Source organism: Ixodes scapularis, unplaced genomic scaffold (genome assembly GCF_016920785.2).
Source record: "Ixodes scapularis isolate PalLabHiFi unplaced genomic scaffold, ASM1692078v2 PGA_scaffold12__126_contigs__length_90152505, whole genome shotgun sequence".
NCBI lineage: Eukaryota > Metazoa > Arthropoda > Arachnida > Ixodida > Ixodidae > Ixodes > Ixodes scapularis.
Window position 1 is genome coordinate 11,150,856 of NW_024609838.1, and position 19,380 is coordinate 11,170,235.

The window sequence follows — 19,380 nt, forward strand, 5'->3', positions numbered from 1 at the left end:
TGCAGACGCCCTGGAACACGCCCAGCCCGCTTTCGGCCAATGGTGCCTCCTTATTTGCCTCCTATACTTCCTAGTGAATGGCCGAACTCTCTGTATATACGGCTATGATGAATGAAGGCCCGTTCACACTCTTGCGACCGAGTAAGACCGATAGAGACCAGACCGGTTTTTAAGCCTCTTTCGATCTCTTAGGATCAGCTCCGCTGCAGCGTATCCGGTCCTAAGAAGGCGCAAAAGGCTTAAAAACCAGTCTGGTCTCCCTCGGTCTTACTGGGTCGCAAGAGTGTGAACGGCGCTTGAGGCTGAAACCTTTGAATCGGGGGGCGACTTGCGCCACCTAGCCAATGTTTTTATTTTTTTTTTCTTTCTAACCTTTTTGAACAATGGGCGCCATCTAGGAGCTGCTGCGGCAATTATCCGAGTCCGCCATTGATTGCGCGCATTGAGCATGCATTGGAACACGACGATCCAATCAGACGCATCGTGCCCGAGAAATGGCGACCTCCAATGTTGCTCGATGATGAACTTTTGAAAAGGATCTGAAATGTACTGTCTGGGAAACCAGAATTTCATTGGCTGCTCAGCGATAATAATCCGTCACGCCCTGCCTCGGCTGCCGTTTTTTTTTTACTCTACCGTAAATCTTTCTTTATTCTGTAATAAAAATGTAGGCTGCGAAACAGAAAGCGTGCAAACCCATTCCGGCAATAAGTAGTTAATATAAATACGAGTATTTATTTATTTATTTATTCTGAATACTCTTAAACGCGCTCCAAGGGAGAGAATTACAGGGGGGGGGGGAGGGGGGTACATAACATACAAATATATATTAAGCAACAAAAATATAAATATGACAGCCAAAACAAAAGATGCAAAAGCAGGCGAAAACGATAAATAAGATAACTATAAGTAAAATGCATAGGAGTAGGCAAGAGAAACACTAGGTGGCATTGTCACTGCACTTGAGGTTATGCAGTTTGGTGACATCAGCTTTTGAGTGACTGTGTGTGCTGGTAAATTATTATTCGATCGTGTAATGCGGACAGTCAGTTATTACAAGCGCGCACACTGTCAGGAATGCCTGGATTCATACCGCCCCCGCACTCGCAGAATTGAGAGAGAGAGAGAGAGAGAGAGAGAGAGAGAGAGAGAGATCAACGCATATTTGCATCTGTTCGAGTGTTTATATAAAATGAAGCACACATATAGATATATATTCAGACGCAGGGAGGTCTGTTCAACTCAGGACAATGAACATTATTTGACCGCTGCAGGGTTGGGGGCGGGGGTGATTGGGAGCGTTTTCCGCTGAATCTAGCGTTTTATTCGCCTAACGTTTTTCCGCAACGTGGCGTTAGTCTCTAAACACCGCCATAAGTACATTGTTCTGCATTTTCCAGTTTTATATTTGATCATATTTGGTGCTTTGCATTCAAAGTCCTAGAATGCATGAAATGCATCAGAGAATTGATTTGTCACATGACGCATATCTTCCTGCTAAATTTGGCAGGGAAACTGAACGGTTGTATACGTCACTTGACGTCAGGTCACGTGACGTCGATTTTCCTCGCTCCATTTAGCGGGAAAACTGAATTGGAGTCTGGGTCAAAAAATGCGAATTTTCCCGCTAAATTTAGCGGGCAACTGATTTGGTTTATAGGTCACGCGACGTCAATTTCTCGCTAAATTTAGTGAAATGATGATTTGGTCACAGGACGTGCATTTTTCCCGATAAATTTAGCTTAGAAACTGAATTCGTGCATAGGTATCATGATATCAATTTCTCCGCTAAATTTAGCGGGAAATGCACGGACGGACAAAACTTTGGGATTGGGGGTAGGGTGAATAATAATTGTATGCTTTACAAACTTCATGTGAATTATTATTGCACTGCCACTGATTCGAGCAGGCAATTGAGTATGCATCAAACCTTTTTTTACGGTGATCTCTACTTTTAACGCTGTTTATTTAGATTCTTTTTTTGCGTGACCGTTTTCTAAATTGGGGTTGCATAAATAGCCGGTAATATCCGATTATGGCGATAATTTTAGCCGCGCACTTGCCAATTTGAACTCCAGCTTGGTGTCTAAAGTTCCTATAACTCTTTGTTAATAACGTTTATAATGTGCACGTTCCACTTCGTATCGGCTTCAAAGGAACAGCTAGTGTACTGTCATGGATGAAGAAAGAATAAAACAATTACAACAGGGACAACACAACCAGATTTTTCAAAACAATTAAAACAGGGACAACACAACCAGATCTTTCATGAAAGATCTGGTTGTGTTGTTCCTGCTTTAATTGTTTTATTCTTTCTTCATCCATGACTTAAACAAACACGCTTTTCTACCAAGCTAATGTACACATGCACATTTGTCAAAGATGTACCCCCAACACTTATGGTGAATTGTGTTAGGGATTTATTTCCGCGTTATACGCTTATGCATAAAGGTTTGTCCTTGTCAATTTTTATGAACCAATTGCCACGCGGATGTATAAAGAACTAATAACAATTTTTACACTTTTTTAGGGTAGTTTTTATGGTTAATAGTTTTCGTTTATACAGAGCCCTGATGTTCATCGCCGTTGTGTCGGTGTGCACTGGTCACAACTGCATTTAGTAGTACTTTCCGAAATTCAGTGCCGTCTGGTGACTCAAGTAGCAGTTTATCTTTTGCCGTACTAATGGTTGTAGTTGACCCGCAGTCTGTAGTATTTTTCCAGGCATCATCACTTTCACTAGTCAACGGCTGACGAGAATTTGTTCTTTACCTTGCAATTCTTTCTATACCTCTCAGTATCGATAGCGATAATATGCAAACGGTAGGAACGAAGCACCAAATCGTATTGACACCGTGATGAACTTCTCAAGGGGTTTCAAAGTCGGTTATGTGCCGCCAACAGAGTGACTAGACCCAAGTCAAAGTGAACGCTTATACAGCTCTTGTATTCAATTCCTGCGTCGCATCGTACACACGCCTCGCATCATATGCTTCGGAGCAGGCACGTAGCCAGGATTTGGTTTCGGGCCCGCCCATGACAAAATGCTTTATGAGGGGGAGGGGTGAGAGGAAGTCCCAGCAAATTGGAAGATTTCAGGGAGCGGAGCGGGCCCCATGCCTCCTTCCCCTTCCCCCCCCCCCCCCCCCCCCCCCCCGGCTACGTGCCTGCTTCGGAGCATCTTCTACTACTTCCAATATCAGTAACCGTAAGACCGCCATTAGTACGGCCATAGGCTATGGTACGGCAGATGTGTCATTTCTTGGGGGATCGGTGGCCGAGTGCATGGGCTAGCGCACACCAGCTCGGAGCACGCGGAGAAAATGCTCGTGCTGCAGAACCCAGAATCCTGAGCTTATTCCTCACCCCTGCCCGTTTCAATACGGATTAGCATCGTACTGGCGTGCGGTCGTGTATCACTACTGCGGGGTGCATGGTTAAGACTCCAGGCTAGCAGTCGTACTGCACTGGCTAAGTTGCTCTTCTACAATGGGTAACAATGTCGCCATGTTCTGACAGGCTTAACTCATGCTGTATAAACAACTACCGACCAATTAGGGGAGACTTGCACGCTCCACCGTGTTTTTCTCCCGTTGTCGCGTCTCCTGCCACCACACCTCCAGTTGCCTCTTCGTCACCTCCGCAGTCAAGCGAATGTCCTCCCGTTGCCGCTGTGCTCGCTTCCCTTGTTCAACCAGTCCGTCGGGCATCTCTTGTTCTTCGCCGCCTTCCAGGAGAACCAGGGAGGACCGACAAAGTCGTCGTCAGAGGCTCCGGCGCGATACGCTGGCATCGTGGTAACAAGTGCTCAGCCTCCGGCACTTTACAAAGCGAGCAGGCCCTCTCCTGTCAATGTGGCTCCAGAGCCGAGTTCGTAGGGCCCCGATGCGGGTCTCCGCAGGAGAAGCCCACTACCCCTCGAGTTGTCATAACACGTCCCCTTCTCGACGGCCTTCTTCTCTTTGAGGTGCAGTCTAAGGAAAGGTTTGGTCTTCATTCTAGTTGTCCACCTTCTCATTCCTGCCGCCTGTATGGTTTCCGAGAGCTCTGCGGGTTTGTCTCTGCACCTGCCTACAACCTCAAGCAGTTCGCCAGACATTGGTAGCGCTGCCGTAGTCTTCGCACGCTTTGGATCCACTTGGTGCCCCCCCCCCCCCCTCTCTCTCTCTCTCTCTCTATGCAATGTAGAGCAGCTTGCAGTGAGCCCAGTTTTTCTCTTGCAGTCCTTAGAGACGGCTTTCGTAACTCGCCTTGGATCCGGCCTCTGTAGCTTGAAATATAGGCCAGCCCAGGTCCTCCTGGAGTCCCTGGTTGGGCACTGCTTTTGTGACCACTAGGGCCATCGTTCCGACATCTTTCTGTCGCCTCTCCGGTACTCCCTTGTTAAGCACGAGCACACCATTTGCAAAAGCTATCCTTGGAACGAGGACCATCTTCCACAGGCTTCGGATCACCTCGCACCTGTTGGACGTTCAGAGATTTCTCTTTGCCAGGATTCCATTTCCTCTGAGTGCGGCTGCCTTTGTGTCCCGCTCATGATCTGGGAGGTAGTTAGAACCTGCATTAAGGGTAACCCCCGGGTTTTTGGTGGTGCCTCAGTTTGTGATAGTGATAAAAGTGGCCACAATGAATTTCGAAAAAAGGACTATTTAAAGCCCTTTAAGAAAGTCTGTCAATGGTTTTCATAGGTATTCTTTTCCCGCAGATCTTGTGGAAGCCAGGATCACAGGAACAGCTGTGCCGGGATGGCTTGCGGCCACCGCTGAAGTCACGGAGGGGCCCTAGAATACTCTGCAGCACGCAGTTGATTGGCGGATGCCCTCGGCTCAGCAACTCCCATGGCGACCGTTCAACTCGAACAGCTGTTCAAGGCGTGCGACACACGAGGTTCGGGCTATCTGGACCGCGATGAACTGCGAAAGCTGTGCCATCGGTTCAGCATCTGCAGCCAGGACGCCGACGCCATCTTCGAAGACCTTGACCACGACAGCGACGGGAAGATCGATTTCCAGGACTTCGAGAAGGGTTTCAAGGACTTCTTGACGCAGCTTCCGGCAAGTCCAGCCGACCTCACAGGCACGTCACCGGCGTCGACGGCGTCGATAATGATGGACGCCGCCGGACATCGACTCAGTGATGGGTCCATTGACACCAAGGTCGAGAACAATAACTCGAAAGCTGAAGACGGTGGTGGCGTCAAGGTGTGGAGCACTCACCAGGCTTGGCAGAACCTCACCACGGAGTTGGTGAGGGCCGGTAACATGATCAAGTAAGTTCGACAGTCCTGTGCATGTTATACGATGTGCGATCTAAAAGGGTGGGAAGTATGAAGCAAAGACCATTGAAATGATTCGTCATGCTTACGGCGGAAAAACACGTGAGGCTTGCAAGGCGTCTTGGGTGCCACTCACGCTTCAAGAACTGCAGAACACCACTGCATCACGGAGACAGGTCGGAGAAGGTTCCCATACATATATCTTTGTCTTGCAGTGACGTTCTTTCATTCTTGAAGCGCAAGTGCCACTCAAAACACCTCGCATACCTCGCTGCTTTTCTGCCATAAGTCTGCCGAATAATTTTAAAGGTCTTTGTTTTTCTGATTTGAGAGTTTGACGCAGAATTCATGTTCGCTCTCTTTCTTGTATGCAGCCAATGCAGAAATCGCTATCGTTATCGTGCACGTGGTCGCACGAACTCGTGTAGATCAGCTTCAGAAGATCACAAAACGACGCCCTTTGTTGTAACACATAGAGATCGTGCCTTTGACAGCTGCGCGCGCGTCGCCGCTTTGCCTTTTCTTTTCACGTTAGAAGACTTAGTCCCGAATTTTTGGATCGCGCCCCGTACAGTCACGGCGTATGAGGCTAAACAACTAGATCTTTCAGAAACATCCCACAAGGCCTCTCGTCGATCCAACATTGCACTGCGCGGCGCGGGAGGTTCTGAGGCCGTTTCGGTGTACGCTCGAACCGGCGGCGAGTTCAGAACCCAAGGAAAGCAGAGCGGATATCATAAAACCGATGCGGTTTGGTTTTCGTCCTGCTTTTTTTGCGTTCTGAAATTGTCAAATGCTTAAACAACATGGACCGCGCTCCTCGTATTTATGAGTGCTCCCTGACGCGCTGCACGTCGGATAGGACGTTTTGCGCCGAATAGACGACTAGAGGCGCTGCGTATTTCCGGAAAGGTGCATCGGTGGTTGTGCCGTTCTGATGTAAATTTCTCCGGCGTTTATCACTCAGGCAAAAAAATGCTTAGTCACGCATGCGTGGCGTTTGACATTCTGCAGAATTGAGCAATTGCGCACGGTCAGAACCCGTATCCAAAGAAGGTAGCAAGCGCGCAGAAGGGGAATATTAGAATAGCCCTATGCGCCGGGAAATTTCTGACCATGACCAGGCGTCGTTTTCTGGAAAATGAGGTCTTGATAGGTCTCGCTTCTCTGGAAAGAAGCGTATGATAGGCCTTTGTTCACACCCTTTTATTGCAGAGGAATAACAGGTCAGTCATTTTATCGCCAGATTGGTCCTATGGTTGTTGTAAACTTTACACACTCTGGTGTCCCTCGGCATGAATGCGCTGTTTTCGGATAGTAGTTTTATTACACTTTTGTCACACATAATTTTTTTAATCGTTGTTTTCGCATTGTTTGATACAACAATGAGTATCTCTACCCTTAGAATATAGACGGGGTCAGTGTTAGCGTTTCCCAATGGACATGCTAACGCATTTTTTAAGAATCCTCCTATGGATCTTCCGTTAATTTTTTTCCGGCCTCTGTCGTACGCTGACCCGCGTCAGCTTGCCGCTTCTAGCGTCGCATTTCGGCCAACCGAGCTAGACCAATACCACCTAGAAGACAAGGCCTGCGCATGACGTTTCGTTAGTAGATCCCCGACCCGCCCCAAGCGGCAAACACCCCGAAGCTTGACGAGAGTAGGGGCCGCGTCGCAACTACGTCGCATTCACTTGCGGCCGCAGCTGTGTGCGTGACTGCTGAGCGCGAGCTGATAGCGAGCTTCCAGTGCATTTGCGACGTGCACGCGAACGCTCCCTCGGCCAGGAGCGCGAGCTAGCACGCGCTCCTGGCTTTGAGACGCGCATTTCTAGCGCGCGCGCTCGTTCTGCGGTAGAACGCTTCGAAGCAGCTACCCGAGGTATAAACAGCGCCCTCGACAATGGCGTCCAGTGTCAGCGTCCAGCGTCGAACGAAGGGCTTTTCAGCCCTTCGCGCAGCAGTAAGGCAATTTCGCTCATGCATTTGACGCTCCACGTGAACGTCTAACTTCATCGTATGATATTTGCAAGAGACACTCGGCGTGAGCATCTGTTTCGTTATCTGTTACACAAACCACTGAAGCAGGCGATGGAGCAGACGATGTAGCAGACGATGTTGCTCATCCGGGCTAGCTAGGGGGCGCTGAGGGGATCTATAGTGATGACGTTTAGAGGAGGAAACGCGCAGGCCTTGTGTTCTAGGTGGTATTGGCTAGACGCGCTGCATCCGCTCCTCTCCCCCTTTCGCCCGCCTTGCACGGTTAGCATCGTCATCCGCTGCCTGACGCTGCTGCAAGTTTATGCCCAAGGAGCGCGGAATTTGGACAAGCAATGGCTAATGGCTGGCGATGGTCTTTATGGTCTTTTGGCCAAGGACCAAAGAGTGGCCATTCATCGGCGATGGTCTTTATGGTTTTTTGGCCAAGGGCCAAAGAGTGGCCATTCATCGGCGATGGTCTTTATGGTCTTTTGGCCAAGGGCCAAAGAGTGGCCATTCATCGGCCAATGCTTGGCCGATGGCTGATGTCCAGTGGCCATCGGCCAATGGCTGGCCACTGGCCAAAGGACCATTTCCAGCCATTGGCCAATGATTGGCCAGATCTGTGCTGCTTGGGTAATCACTCGCTCCAGCAGCCCCGCGCTCATTGGCTTCCACCCCGTGTCGTCACCTCCCCCTCGCCTTTGTCCTTCTCTACTGTCCTCCTCTCTACGCGACGCGCTTCCCTTTCTACTGTTTTATCAACAGACGGGCGCCGTCAGCGTTCCCCTGTCATGTGAGTACTGACGCTAAGCCATTAAAAAAAAGTTTCTGGATTACATGTGACCACACCGTGTTTTATAACCTCCTTGAGCCTCAGTCCCTCTGCTCGCACTTCATGCTGAAGGACGCGGCGTTCGCTGCAGAAATGAAGACAGAAGGATCTGCGGGCGCGCCTCAAGCGCGTTCCAATCATTTTTGCTTCCTACATATCTGTGCTTCGAACGTTTCTGCAGACAGGTTTTGTATGGCGAATATGACAAACGTCCGTGATACAAGGAGGAAACATACCTCAGACAGTGTAATCAGACTGTCTTTGGTACGATGTGTTAGCAGCGTGACCGCGGCTTTAGGAACAGTGGCAAACCTGTACACGATAACTCGAAAGAAAAGGACGATACTTTTTCTACCTGCAACAAAAAACGTATTAAAAACAAACAAACACACAAACATTGAAAGGTTTTTAAAAGCAGGGTGTCGAACCCGTCATTATTCCGGTTCGGTTCGGGTTCGAATTTAGTAACCTTGCATTTTATTCCGGTTAGGTTCCGGTACTGTGATTGATTCTAAAAATAGCGAGTTTTAGTAGACCGTGTTTCCCGCTCCGCTAAGCCCCTCCGCTACCCGGAACTCTACAGCCAAGGCCATCGGCGCGCAGGCGCAGTGGCGGTTTCTTCGTAGCGGAGGTCTAGCGGAGGGGGAAACACGGTCTACTAAAACTCCCTAATAACGGTCCGGTTTCCGGTTTCCCCAAGCGCGAACCGGTTCCAACCGGTTCTTAAAAATAAAAGTCTCCAGCTACCAGTTGTTAAGTGAGTTCAACACAACGTCATTTGCAATAATAATAATAAAAAAAAGGATATACAGGAGCCGTGCTACGGAAACTAGGACAGCAAAACAAATACAGGGTGTCACAAAAGAAAATTTACACGGTCTTTTTTACCGCAAAAGCAAACTAGGAATCGCCGAACGCTCACTCTCCGCCCAACGGTAGAGCTAGAGGTCACAACCAGCTGCCAAAGTTTCAGCCTGATCCGATAACTTAATCAAAAGTTATAAGTGATTTTCTGAAAATTTCAATGGGAAAATTGCAGCCGATGGAGTTTTCGAACACATAGGGATCTATGGCACCAGAAACCGAAAACGTGCAAAAATGAGCTCTATTTTCCCATTGAAATTTTCAGAAAATCACTTATAACTTTTGAATAAGTTATCGGATCGGGCTGAAACTTGGGCAGCTGGTTGTGACCTCTAGCTCTACCTTTGGGCGGAGAGTGAGCGTTCGGCGATGCCTAGTTTATTTTTGAGGTAAAAAAGACCGCGTAAATTTTCTTTTGTGACACCCTGTATATGCTCAATTTTTGTTTTGTGATCTTGAACTTCTATCGCAAACGTCGTTCTACGCAAATCAAGTGGTCACGCAGGCGCTCAGGGTACCCTATTGACATGTGGAGTCAATCAGCTGGCACGCACAATAGTCCTATTGCTATATATTACCCAAGCATTAAGGAGAATGCACGGATTGGTGTTCCCCACGCCGCACGTGCTGGCCTCAGAAGTAGTAAATTTTCTTAAGCAAAAACCTACAACAAATGGCATCTTGCAAGCGCGTTCGTCAACGCTTTACTTTGGTTATTTGTTTTTCGAATATTTTATACGTGGAAGGCGTGCGCGTGTGGCGCGTGGAACACCAATCCCTGCATTCTCCTTGATGCTAGTGTAATATAGCAAATGGTATATTGAGGGTGTTTACTGAAGCTAAAATGTGAGGGCGCTGTTTAGAGCATAGTTTGCCTAGATGTCTGTTTTTCTGAGGGTGAAGACATCCATTGTTGCCCTGAATGTCCCAGCGCGTGACGCTCTCGAGCACTCGGTGCGTGACTTGGGCGGTAAAATGGCGTCTGTGCATTAGCCAAAGCTACGCGCTCGAGCTCAGTGACACCGGATTGCGCGCGCTTCAAGATGCATGAAAAAAACAACAAAAAAAAAAAACGACTGGGCGGAAAAATGGCTGAGATGTCACCACTCAAGCAAAAGCGCGCATGTGTATGAAGGCACTCTACGCATGTTAAAAAGAGCTCATATAATGCACGTTGCAAAATAACTCTGGAAGCTCGCTATCCCGACGTGCTTAGAAACCGCGTACACAACTATGGCCGCCAGTGAATACTGTCTTTAGGGACTCTTAGCAGATCGTGCGCTACACTCCGTTGAATTAGTGTCCTTACGCTTGGTTGTTTTCTAGAAATATTTATAATATGCGAATATATAGAATAGAAAATGGTCTTTATCTTGATATAAAATATATAGGAGTATATTAAACATTCTGCTCGCTGGGAACATGTGAAAAGTGACGTTTTCGGCCGCACATGGTTTAGTGGTACAAATGGGCAGAGCTTAGTTTTTAGAAGGTGTAGATAAAGAGTGCTTGCTTGGCATACCATGGCCCTTTTTTAATTTTCATCTTATATTGAGAGCTAGAAATCTTGCCATTATAGACTTCATGAGAGTGAATTCTCGATCCATTTCAACGACACCTGCTCGGTTTTTATTTCTGATACTTGCAACAGTCAGACTCAAAATGTGTGCCAAATGTCGTTAAGCGTGATTTTCAATGTTTGTTGTAAGGCTAGCGTGAAATTGAATAAAAATGGCAAAAGTAAGCAAACATTGTCTCGTAGTACAAATGCAGTGCCGTTAGTTTTCAACAGAAGGTATCCGAACTTCTGGCAAACAAACTTAAGTTGTCCTTGACATATAGACGCCTTGAAGCGGATGTGCATGGGCGCAGCCATGACTGACAAACTTTCTCTTCCTCTCATTTGGTACGCTTCACCTTCTTCCTGTGGTCGGGAGACAGTTTATTGAGTTATATGCACAACAGCGTTGTGTACAAAAAGTTGTCTTGGGGTTAATTCGATATTACACATTTTAGCGGTTGGTCATCTGAGTGAGGCAGCTCATTAGAGAGTTTTAGAATAGGGGGCCCCACCGCTTTAGGTGCCCCAAACAGCTTGGGGAGTCCCCCTGAGCATGCGCAGAACTTCTGAGCATACCCATTGCGATGCCCAGAGCTGTTTGGGGCACGCGAAGCTTTGGGGCCCCCCATTCTAAAACTCGCTATTAGGGAGTTTTCGTAGAACGTTTTCGCCGTCCCGCAAGGCCCTCCGCAACCCGCTACGATAGCGGGAACTCCACAATCAAGGCTATCGGCGCGCAGGCACAGTAGCAACTTCTTCGTTGCGGAACGCCTAGCGGAGGGGCCAGCGCGGTCTACGAAAACTCCCTATTTAGTGGCTCTAGGCTAGCGGGGCAAAGTGGGCAGCGTTGGAACCGCGGGACGCGGCGGAGAGCACGCGGTGAACGTGCACAGGGGACTAGTAGGGAAATCGGTGCCGCTAGCCGTACCACAGTTTCTCGGCCACACGAATCGGTGTCGCCATCCAGGGGTCAAATTTTAATCTTCTTCAGGAGGGCCGCCGTTGGGCCTCAGCCTTAACGACTGCAGCCAATGCCACAAACAGGAAAGTTCGAGGCACCGCGCCGACTCGCCGACGTCAAATCGTGCTGAGACGTGAAATAGTCTTGTTTGTTTCATTAGTAGAGTGGGCTCCACGTCGCCGCCGTTTGTTTAGTCAAGACTGCACCGCTCACACCACCGTCGCGAATATATAATAGACTTCGCGACGCCACCCGCAAGAAGGCGCGGCTCACATTTTATTACGGCGAACCGTTTTCCAATGAACCGGATAACCGCCACATGAAATTACGGTTCCGTTCCTGTTCGGGTTAAATAAGGACCTTTAGCGAACCGTTACCGTGTTCCGTGCACCGCACCATGCACCGGAGCCTTTGAAGCAAATATGCTTTTAAGTGCGCGCCCGGGTAATACCATGACAGCGGGCGCGCGCTTAAAAGCATATGCTTCAAAGGCTCCGGTAGTGCGGTACGCGAAGCACGGCAACGGTTTGCTAAACGTCCCCAATTTTGCTCCGGTTTTCGGTTCGGGTTCGGTTCGACAGCCGGCTTAAAACGCAAACCTCGATTTGTTTTTATCGCTTTCATGCTATAAATTATAAATACATCTGCGGTGTCAGTTTCAACGTGAACGTATACAGTATAATAAGCCAACGAAATACTTCTACAGTTTTGAACGTTCTTCACATGTGCAATAATAAAAAAAAAAAAAAAAACAGAAAGTAAGGTTACCGTGACAGTTTGTACAGTAGAAAATGCACTGGACACCCGACATTTTCGGAAATGCCAACAATTATTTCAGGATTGCAATTCCGACTGCGAGGATAGACTTGAATAATATATATACATATATATATATATATATATATATATACACATACATACATGCACAGGAGCATGTTGGCTTGGGGGCCGAAGGCGTATTAGAGAGAGATGCAGGGTGACGGTGGAAAACAAACCAGAAGGATTTTATTCCACGTTTCGACCTGCGGCAGGTTTTTGTCACCGTTACCCTGCATCTCTCTCTCTCGCTCTCTCTCTCTCTCTATATATATATATACACGTATATATAGAGATATATATCTATAAGTGTGTGTGTGTTGTGTGCGTATGTGTAATTCGACATTGTGGAACACGACCCAGCTTTAGAATCGATTCTGGGTCTTGAGAGCTCATATCACGGTCACAGCTGCATTTGCAGCAGATGCAAAGCCACATTTGCTGCGTCCGGCATTATTTCATACCAAAGCAAAGCTAAAAAAAAAAAAAAAGCTATCTTTTTCCGTATACTGTGCTCGTTTTCATTGGTAGGGCCTTGTACCTCATAGAATTTATTTCCTGCGACCACAACAAAGCAGCTGTATTTTCTTTCGATGAACTATTATTAGATGGCAATGCGTCTAACCTAAACGGTATCCGAGATTTGTTTTTAAATTTTATTTTTATTCCACATACTATATCGGCCTTTGCCAGGGAGGGCTCTTAGAGGAGCGGGAAAAGCGAAACTCTCCAGGGCGTGGTCCGACCTTATCATCAGGAAGCTCCGAATAACTCTATCCTAATACCTCTAGCGTTTCCATAATAGCGATAAGGTTACCGCAATTTCGTTACCGTTACCGTCATGCCGGAACCGGGATCGGGAACGTACCCAGTCCCCTGCATCTCATTATCGTGCCGTAGCCAATCAGATTTCGGCATCTGCCGAACGGAAGTACGAGGAAGGAATTACGAAGCAACAAACGTGATCATAAAAAGCCACCTTCTGCGTTTCTTAAGCTCTCAGTGAGTACATTGCCAGTGCGTACAGGGTGTAGCCGTGAGGACAAACGCATTCGGCGTGCCTCGCTAAATTCGAATTCCAAGCCTACGTACCTGAAATTTGGCGCGCGAACGTAGTTTCGCAAGAAGTTTTATGTCTATTTCTTTTTTCTTCTTAGAGCTCTAGTCAGACCTTGTAAAATATTAAACAAATTAAAGAAATACCTCTTGGCGGATTTTTGGGGAATGCGCTAGCATCACCATTGGGAAATGCCACACACGTGCCACATTTCGGAAACGCTGACCTTTTCACTTTCCTGTTATGGCTTTCTGTTTTTGCTTTCTCTTTTGCTTCCTCTATTTCTTGCTGGCTCTTATTGGCTTCGTTACGGGGACAATGTTATCCTTTCCCAAGGGTCAGGCTAACGCATTTCCTAAGGATCCACCGATGGATTTTCCTTTAATGTTTTTTCTCCCACTTGGACCAGCGCTAGTACTTGGTTCCAACTCCGTGTTGTAGCGCGAACCAAGGCTTACCCGCTCCGCGCACATCTGCAAGTTCAGGCTCGCCCCAGCATCCGCGCGCGCTTATTGGCTTCCGCCCCGTGACGTCACCATCCCTCGCCTTTGTCCTTCACTAGGCTCCTCCTCACTACGCGGCGCGCTTCCCTTTCCACTGTTTTGTCCACAGACGGACGCCGTCAGCGTTTCCTTGTCATGTGGGTACGGTCGTGCATTTCCTATGCCGTATATACCGGATGTTCGTCGTCTGCGCGCTGGTCCGTGAGCTTACTTCCAGGTGGTCATTGTTCGTATATTTCGTTAAAAGCATTATTTATCGCAATTATCTAGCTCATGACTAGCCTCTGCTATTGGTTTTTAGCGTTTTTCCGTTCAGCAAACCACCCGGAAGCGAGCTCATAAATTAGTGAGCAGACGACAGACAAGCTGGTATAGGAGATAGGAAATGCACGGCCTCCGATTTTGCTTTATTTTTAATATTTTGCTACCTCAGAATTGACCTCTACAAACAGCAACATAAAACTTCCGGCGAAACTGCGTTCGCATGCTCAATTCTAGCTATGTAACCACGGGTTCGAATGAAATGCGAACACTGGAGCCCTAAACTCGTCAAACTCAAAGTTGGGGCCGAAGTTGAGAGAGCGCACCGATTGGACAATCACGGCGATGACTTGGCGCTTTTGTTGCCGGCGTCCAATCGGCGCGCTCCGCGAACTTTGGGCTGCAACTTTGTGTTCCACGAGTTTAGGGCCCCTGGAGTGAACTGCGGGGTGGAGATTGTGGCGCTGCGAGGGTGAGCGTCTGACTCCGATGCGTTTGAACCTCGCCCAGCACAACCCGAGCTTCGACGCTGCGTCGGTGGCGAGCTGGAAGTTCTGTCACTGTTCGCATTTCATTCGAACCCGATGTTCGAAATTCGAATTTTGCGAGGCGTCACAAATCTGTCAGTCCTTACGGCCTCCCCCTGTACTTCAATGGGAGTAAATAAACGAATAAACTTCATCCGAGATCTTTACTCGCGCTCTAAATAATGCATACATAACGAGGTATGATGAAGTTTTGTTTTGCAGTGTGTGTCCCCTCTACGTGTTATTGTGCTCTTTATTTTGTTTGTTCGAATAGCTCGTTTAAATTTGTTTTTCCCAAGAATATAATCATGTTCATTTTTTTTACATTTTTTTACTTCTTTCCACTTCGTACTTTCATTTACGCCAATGTAATGACCTAAAGGCTCTTTAATACAGTAGTGTAGTTGTTAACGTGAACCAGTAACAAAATACGTGACTTGTTACTGACAAAAGAAAGGACCAAGTAACCGGCTTACGTTACCTAAAAAACAAAAAGAAAAACGCGTTACCGTTCCCAATAAAAAGTAAGACACGTGACGTTTTATTTATAAATTGAGACAACCGCTTTATAACTTTATAAAGCGGTTGTTTCTTTGGCGACAGCGTTTTTTTGACACTCCATGGGTTCTAGGCCGCGCAAGCTGATACCCACACGTTACTAAAGAATGAAATGAAACACCGCGTATCCGTAGCTCGAGAACCTGCTATGCGGCGAGCAAGTCGTCTGCTTCATGAGCAGGAGCTGCGGTGACGTCAGAATAACGCCGATCTTTGATTAGCTTTGATTGGAAGGATAATGTGTAGACCACAAATACCAGATGCCTCGAGGTCTACCCACTATTTTCATTTTCGATCAGCCAATGAGAGTTCGCCGTTCTGGCATTATCGCAATCCCTGTGCAAGAAGCAGACGACACTTGCGCCCCGTATAGTCAGTGAAACGCAGGGCGTGAAGGGCATGTACCCCGAATGTCTTAGCCTCCGCAGCCAACGAGATTGCGTCGTCTGCCGATACGAATGTGCACGGACGTCACTCTCGTCGTATGTAGAAACTATAATAGGGTATTGTACTTCGTGAGTAAAGCTCAGCTTTGTTTCTTTTGCTTTTCAAGTTTTTGTTGCGTACCGGGAGGATCACGTGACCAAGCATGTAAGAATCGAGTTTGTTCGGAAGGAAGAACCGAAAGGTCAATGCGAACGTAGCTTAATTGTCGGTCCTGCTTTTTTTAGAGGCAAGTACGATGTCCGGTCATTGGGTGCGGAGACCGAGGGTTCGACACGTTGAGCACCGAGCGCGGAAATACTGCGATGTGCGGAAAACGCGTCTCCTACCTGCGTGGTTCGCGTCTTACGTCCACCCATACATGAGGAGTGGTCCTGAAGTTGCAAAAGATGACGTCACAGGAGCGAGTATGTCGTGCTGTTGGATGTCGCGATCCTGGCAATAAAAACTAAATGTCCGCAAAAAAAAACAAAAAAAAAAAACACCATGATGGTGCAACATTTACTCTGTCTGATTGGTTCTATCAGCTCCCGGCGTCGGCTGCGTTTTGAGCTGGAACGAAGTATACAGTATATGTGGTAAACTGCCAATGGTCCTGGCGATCTCTTTTCACGCGAAATATTTATCAGACTTCGGTATTGTTAGAAGGTTTTTATGCTAGATTTGGATTTATATTTTGTATATGTTTATTCTTTTGCGTAAACTGTTTTGTTTAGTTATCACTTTTGTACAGGCGGGAGTAAATTAGCGGGAGCAGTGGATGGAAGGTTAAGGAAAACCCGAACGAGTTGGGCCGGATCGTTTTAAAGAAGGCATATCGATTGTTGACATGCCGATATTTGTTATAATAAAGTTTCATAATAAAACACGTTATGAAAGTTCGTAATAAAATAACAATTTAAAAAAAAAAAATCTGATTTAAGAGTTGCAGCTTTATGACAACCTCTATTGGCGACGTGAGCTGTCGAAAGCGTCGCTGTGGTCGGCCCACCACAATTGGCCGAATGCTGACTATGACGTCAGCAAAGGATGTCTCATCGACGGAAATAAGAGGAATGGAGGAACTTCAATTTTGACGGTGTTGGCAGTGATGCTTTGTGATCGCTGTGATTTCATGCTTCCACCGTGCCCATTACAAACACCATCGAACTTGTTGCTCAAAAGGTAATGACGTCACGAAAGGTAACCGAACGAGGGCGCCACCGAAACATCTCGCCGCTAATAACTTGAACGAAACAAGATTAGGCGCTCCATATAATTGTTTTCGAACATTATTACAGTAGGATTCCGTATACCTAAAAAAAAACAAGTTCCAGCAGTTCGTGCCGTCCTTCCTCAATCGTTATCTTGTTACCGTGCCTCCCGCTTCTACACGCGACTATACAACTAGTTCTGCGTTTGAGGGAATCACTTCTGCCGTGAAATCGACGCTCAGAAAAGTTTTTACATAAGTCGGTAGAACACCAAGTAAATATTCCCCTTTATTTGGAAAGACCAAAACCCGAATCTTAACGTAACATTTGCTGTGGTATTCGAGCGAAAATGAAGTGCGCCCTTTTATGCTCCAGAAAGCAATTTTCGCTTCTCCAACTTGAACTTTCTGGCTGCTCCCAAACCTGCTCCGAAAGGACTCGGGCCAATCACATCACTGAAGCACGTGTTTTAGTTTTTTTTTTTTTTTTTTTTTTTGAGGAACACCAGACGCCGATTAATAAGCGCTGGTAAGCTGTTTATTCACTGGCGTGGCATGAAGCTCGGGACGCTTGGCCAGCCTCCAACACGCGCTTATTGCCTTCCGTCGTGCTATATGATGCCTGAAACGCGTCTCCAATTAACTGACCTGTCTACCACGTCAAATAAAAACAAAAGTGGTTCCTCGAGTTTCGTTCGATGACGTCGTAGAAGTGTCACTTTGTCGCCCACCGCGATCCTGGCGGTGTTACAGGTGCATATGTCATGGCAGCTACACCTGTTCCGCTGCTAGTCGCTCTTCCCAGCCTGGCAGTCAATTAACGGAAGCTTTGGCAGTCAGTTTAGTTGGGACGCCACGACGACAGCGACACCTGAAAACCACACACACACACACACACACACACACACACACACACACACACACACACACACACACACACACACACACACACACACACACACACACACACACACACACACACACACACACACACACACACACACACACACACACACACACACACACACACACACACACACACACACACACACAACAAACAAACAAAAGAACTACTTGCTGTTTTTAGTTTGTTAGTGGCTATGGTTATAATAATACCGCCTAGCGGAATCAGAGCCGTGAACGGCCTCCTCTGCCTCCTTATAACGTCATCACACTCGAATGGCGTCCACTCGGCAATTGGGCCCAAATCCGACGCCAAGCGCCCCTTCGATGCGTTGATTGGACGCGAGGCCTAGCCGAACGCTGACGCGCCGCTCGTGTCCAATTGGTGTCTGCGCTCGATCTCATATTAATAGGGAGTTTTCGTAGACCGCGTTGCCCCCTCCGCTAAGCCTTCCGCAACGAAGAAGTTGCTACTGCGCCGGCGCGCCGATAGCCTTGACCGTGGAGTTCCCGCTATCGTAGCGGGTTGCGGAGGGCCTTGCGGGACGGCGAAAACGATCTACGAAAACTCCCTATTGACCGGCGTGCGGTCGTGTATCACTACTGCGTGGTGCACGTTAAAGACCCCAGGCTAGCGGTTGTACTGCACTGGCTAAATTGCTCATCTACAGCGTGTGACTCGTCGCAACTTTAATGGCAGACCAACTACACGCTGTATAAATATCTCCACAACCCAATTATTAATTATTATTAAAGCTTTTCAAAAGCATGCGCTCCATCTAGTAGCTGCTCCGCGAAATATCCGAGTCCGCCGTTGTTCGGGCTCCCACTCTGAGCGTTGATTGGACACGAGGGCTACGTCAGCGTTCGACGAGAACTCGGAACCAATCACGCGCTTCGGGCTCGCCAAAAATGGCGGCCGCCAATGTCGCTCGGCGGGGTTTTGAAAAGGGTTTCTTGGCGATCGTTACGATTCGATATCCGGCTTTACCAGATCTAGATACGCTGCCAGGAAGCCCTGGAGACATCGTTTTGCTCCGTCGCGGACCGTTCTAACGTAACGAGAGGAAGGTAAACCTTTTCCCGTGAGATCAAATACCGCGTCGGATAATAATAGGCAACAATGGTTTCAAGCAACGCGATGGATGAAGTGGCGTTTGACTGAACCATAGTATTTTTCTTTTTTTAGTACGTAGTCGGCTTCAACTATTTTTGTGCTTCTTCAGTGCTTCAGCTGCGCGCTGCTGCCAGAGCACACGGCTTCGTCTTGTGCCTCATTCGCACACGCTGCCGTCCGAAGGAGCTTTGACAGCTTTGGAGCACTGCTAAAGCTTCGCTAGCTCGGTCTATATAGGTCTGAAAAAATAACACCTTAACAAACGTAGTAAAAAAAAAAAAAGAAGAGAGAAGTCTATCTTCTCGCAAAGCATTTTTAATTTTATCCTTTATATAGAGAAATAAGACACATACGGGGTGATTTGTAAATTAAACGTGTTATCTTATCAAGACGTACCTGTTTCATACGCCAGAAGTCACCGCAAATGTTCCTCCGACAACGAAATCTGGTAAGAACTGCTGCGATAGCCACTGGGAAAAGAAGAAGACTGCGTGCAATTAAAAAGCCAGACCAGTTTGATTTTGGA

General features: G+C 47.5%; 1 protein-coding gene across 1 annotated transcript in view; it reads left to right on the forward strand.

The window, feature by feature from the left end:
* The first annotated feature begins 4,808 nt into the window (after positions 1-4,808).
* The window catches only part of LOC8040864 (ras and EF-hand domain-containing protein homolog), a 71,424-nt gene continuing 56,852 nt past the window's right edge, over positions 4,809-19,380 (forward strand). The window contains exon 1 of the mRNA XM_029970569.4: positions 4,809-5,269. Coding sequence (XP_029826429.2) covers positions 4,839-5,269 — 431 coding nt within the window. The 5' untranslated portion in view covers positions 4,809-4,838. The remainder of the gene's footprint in view (positions 5,270-19,380) is intronic.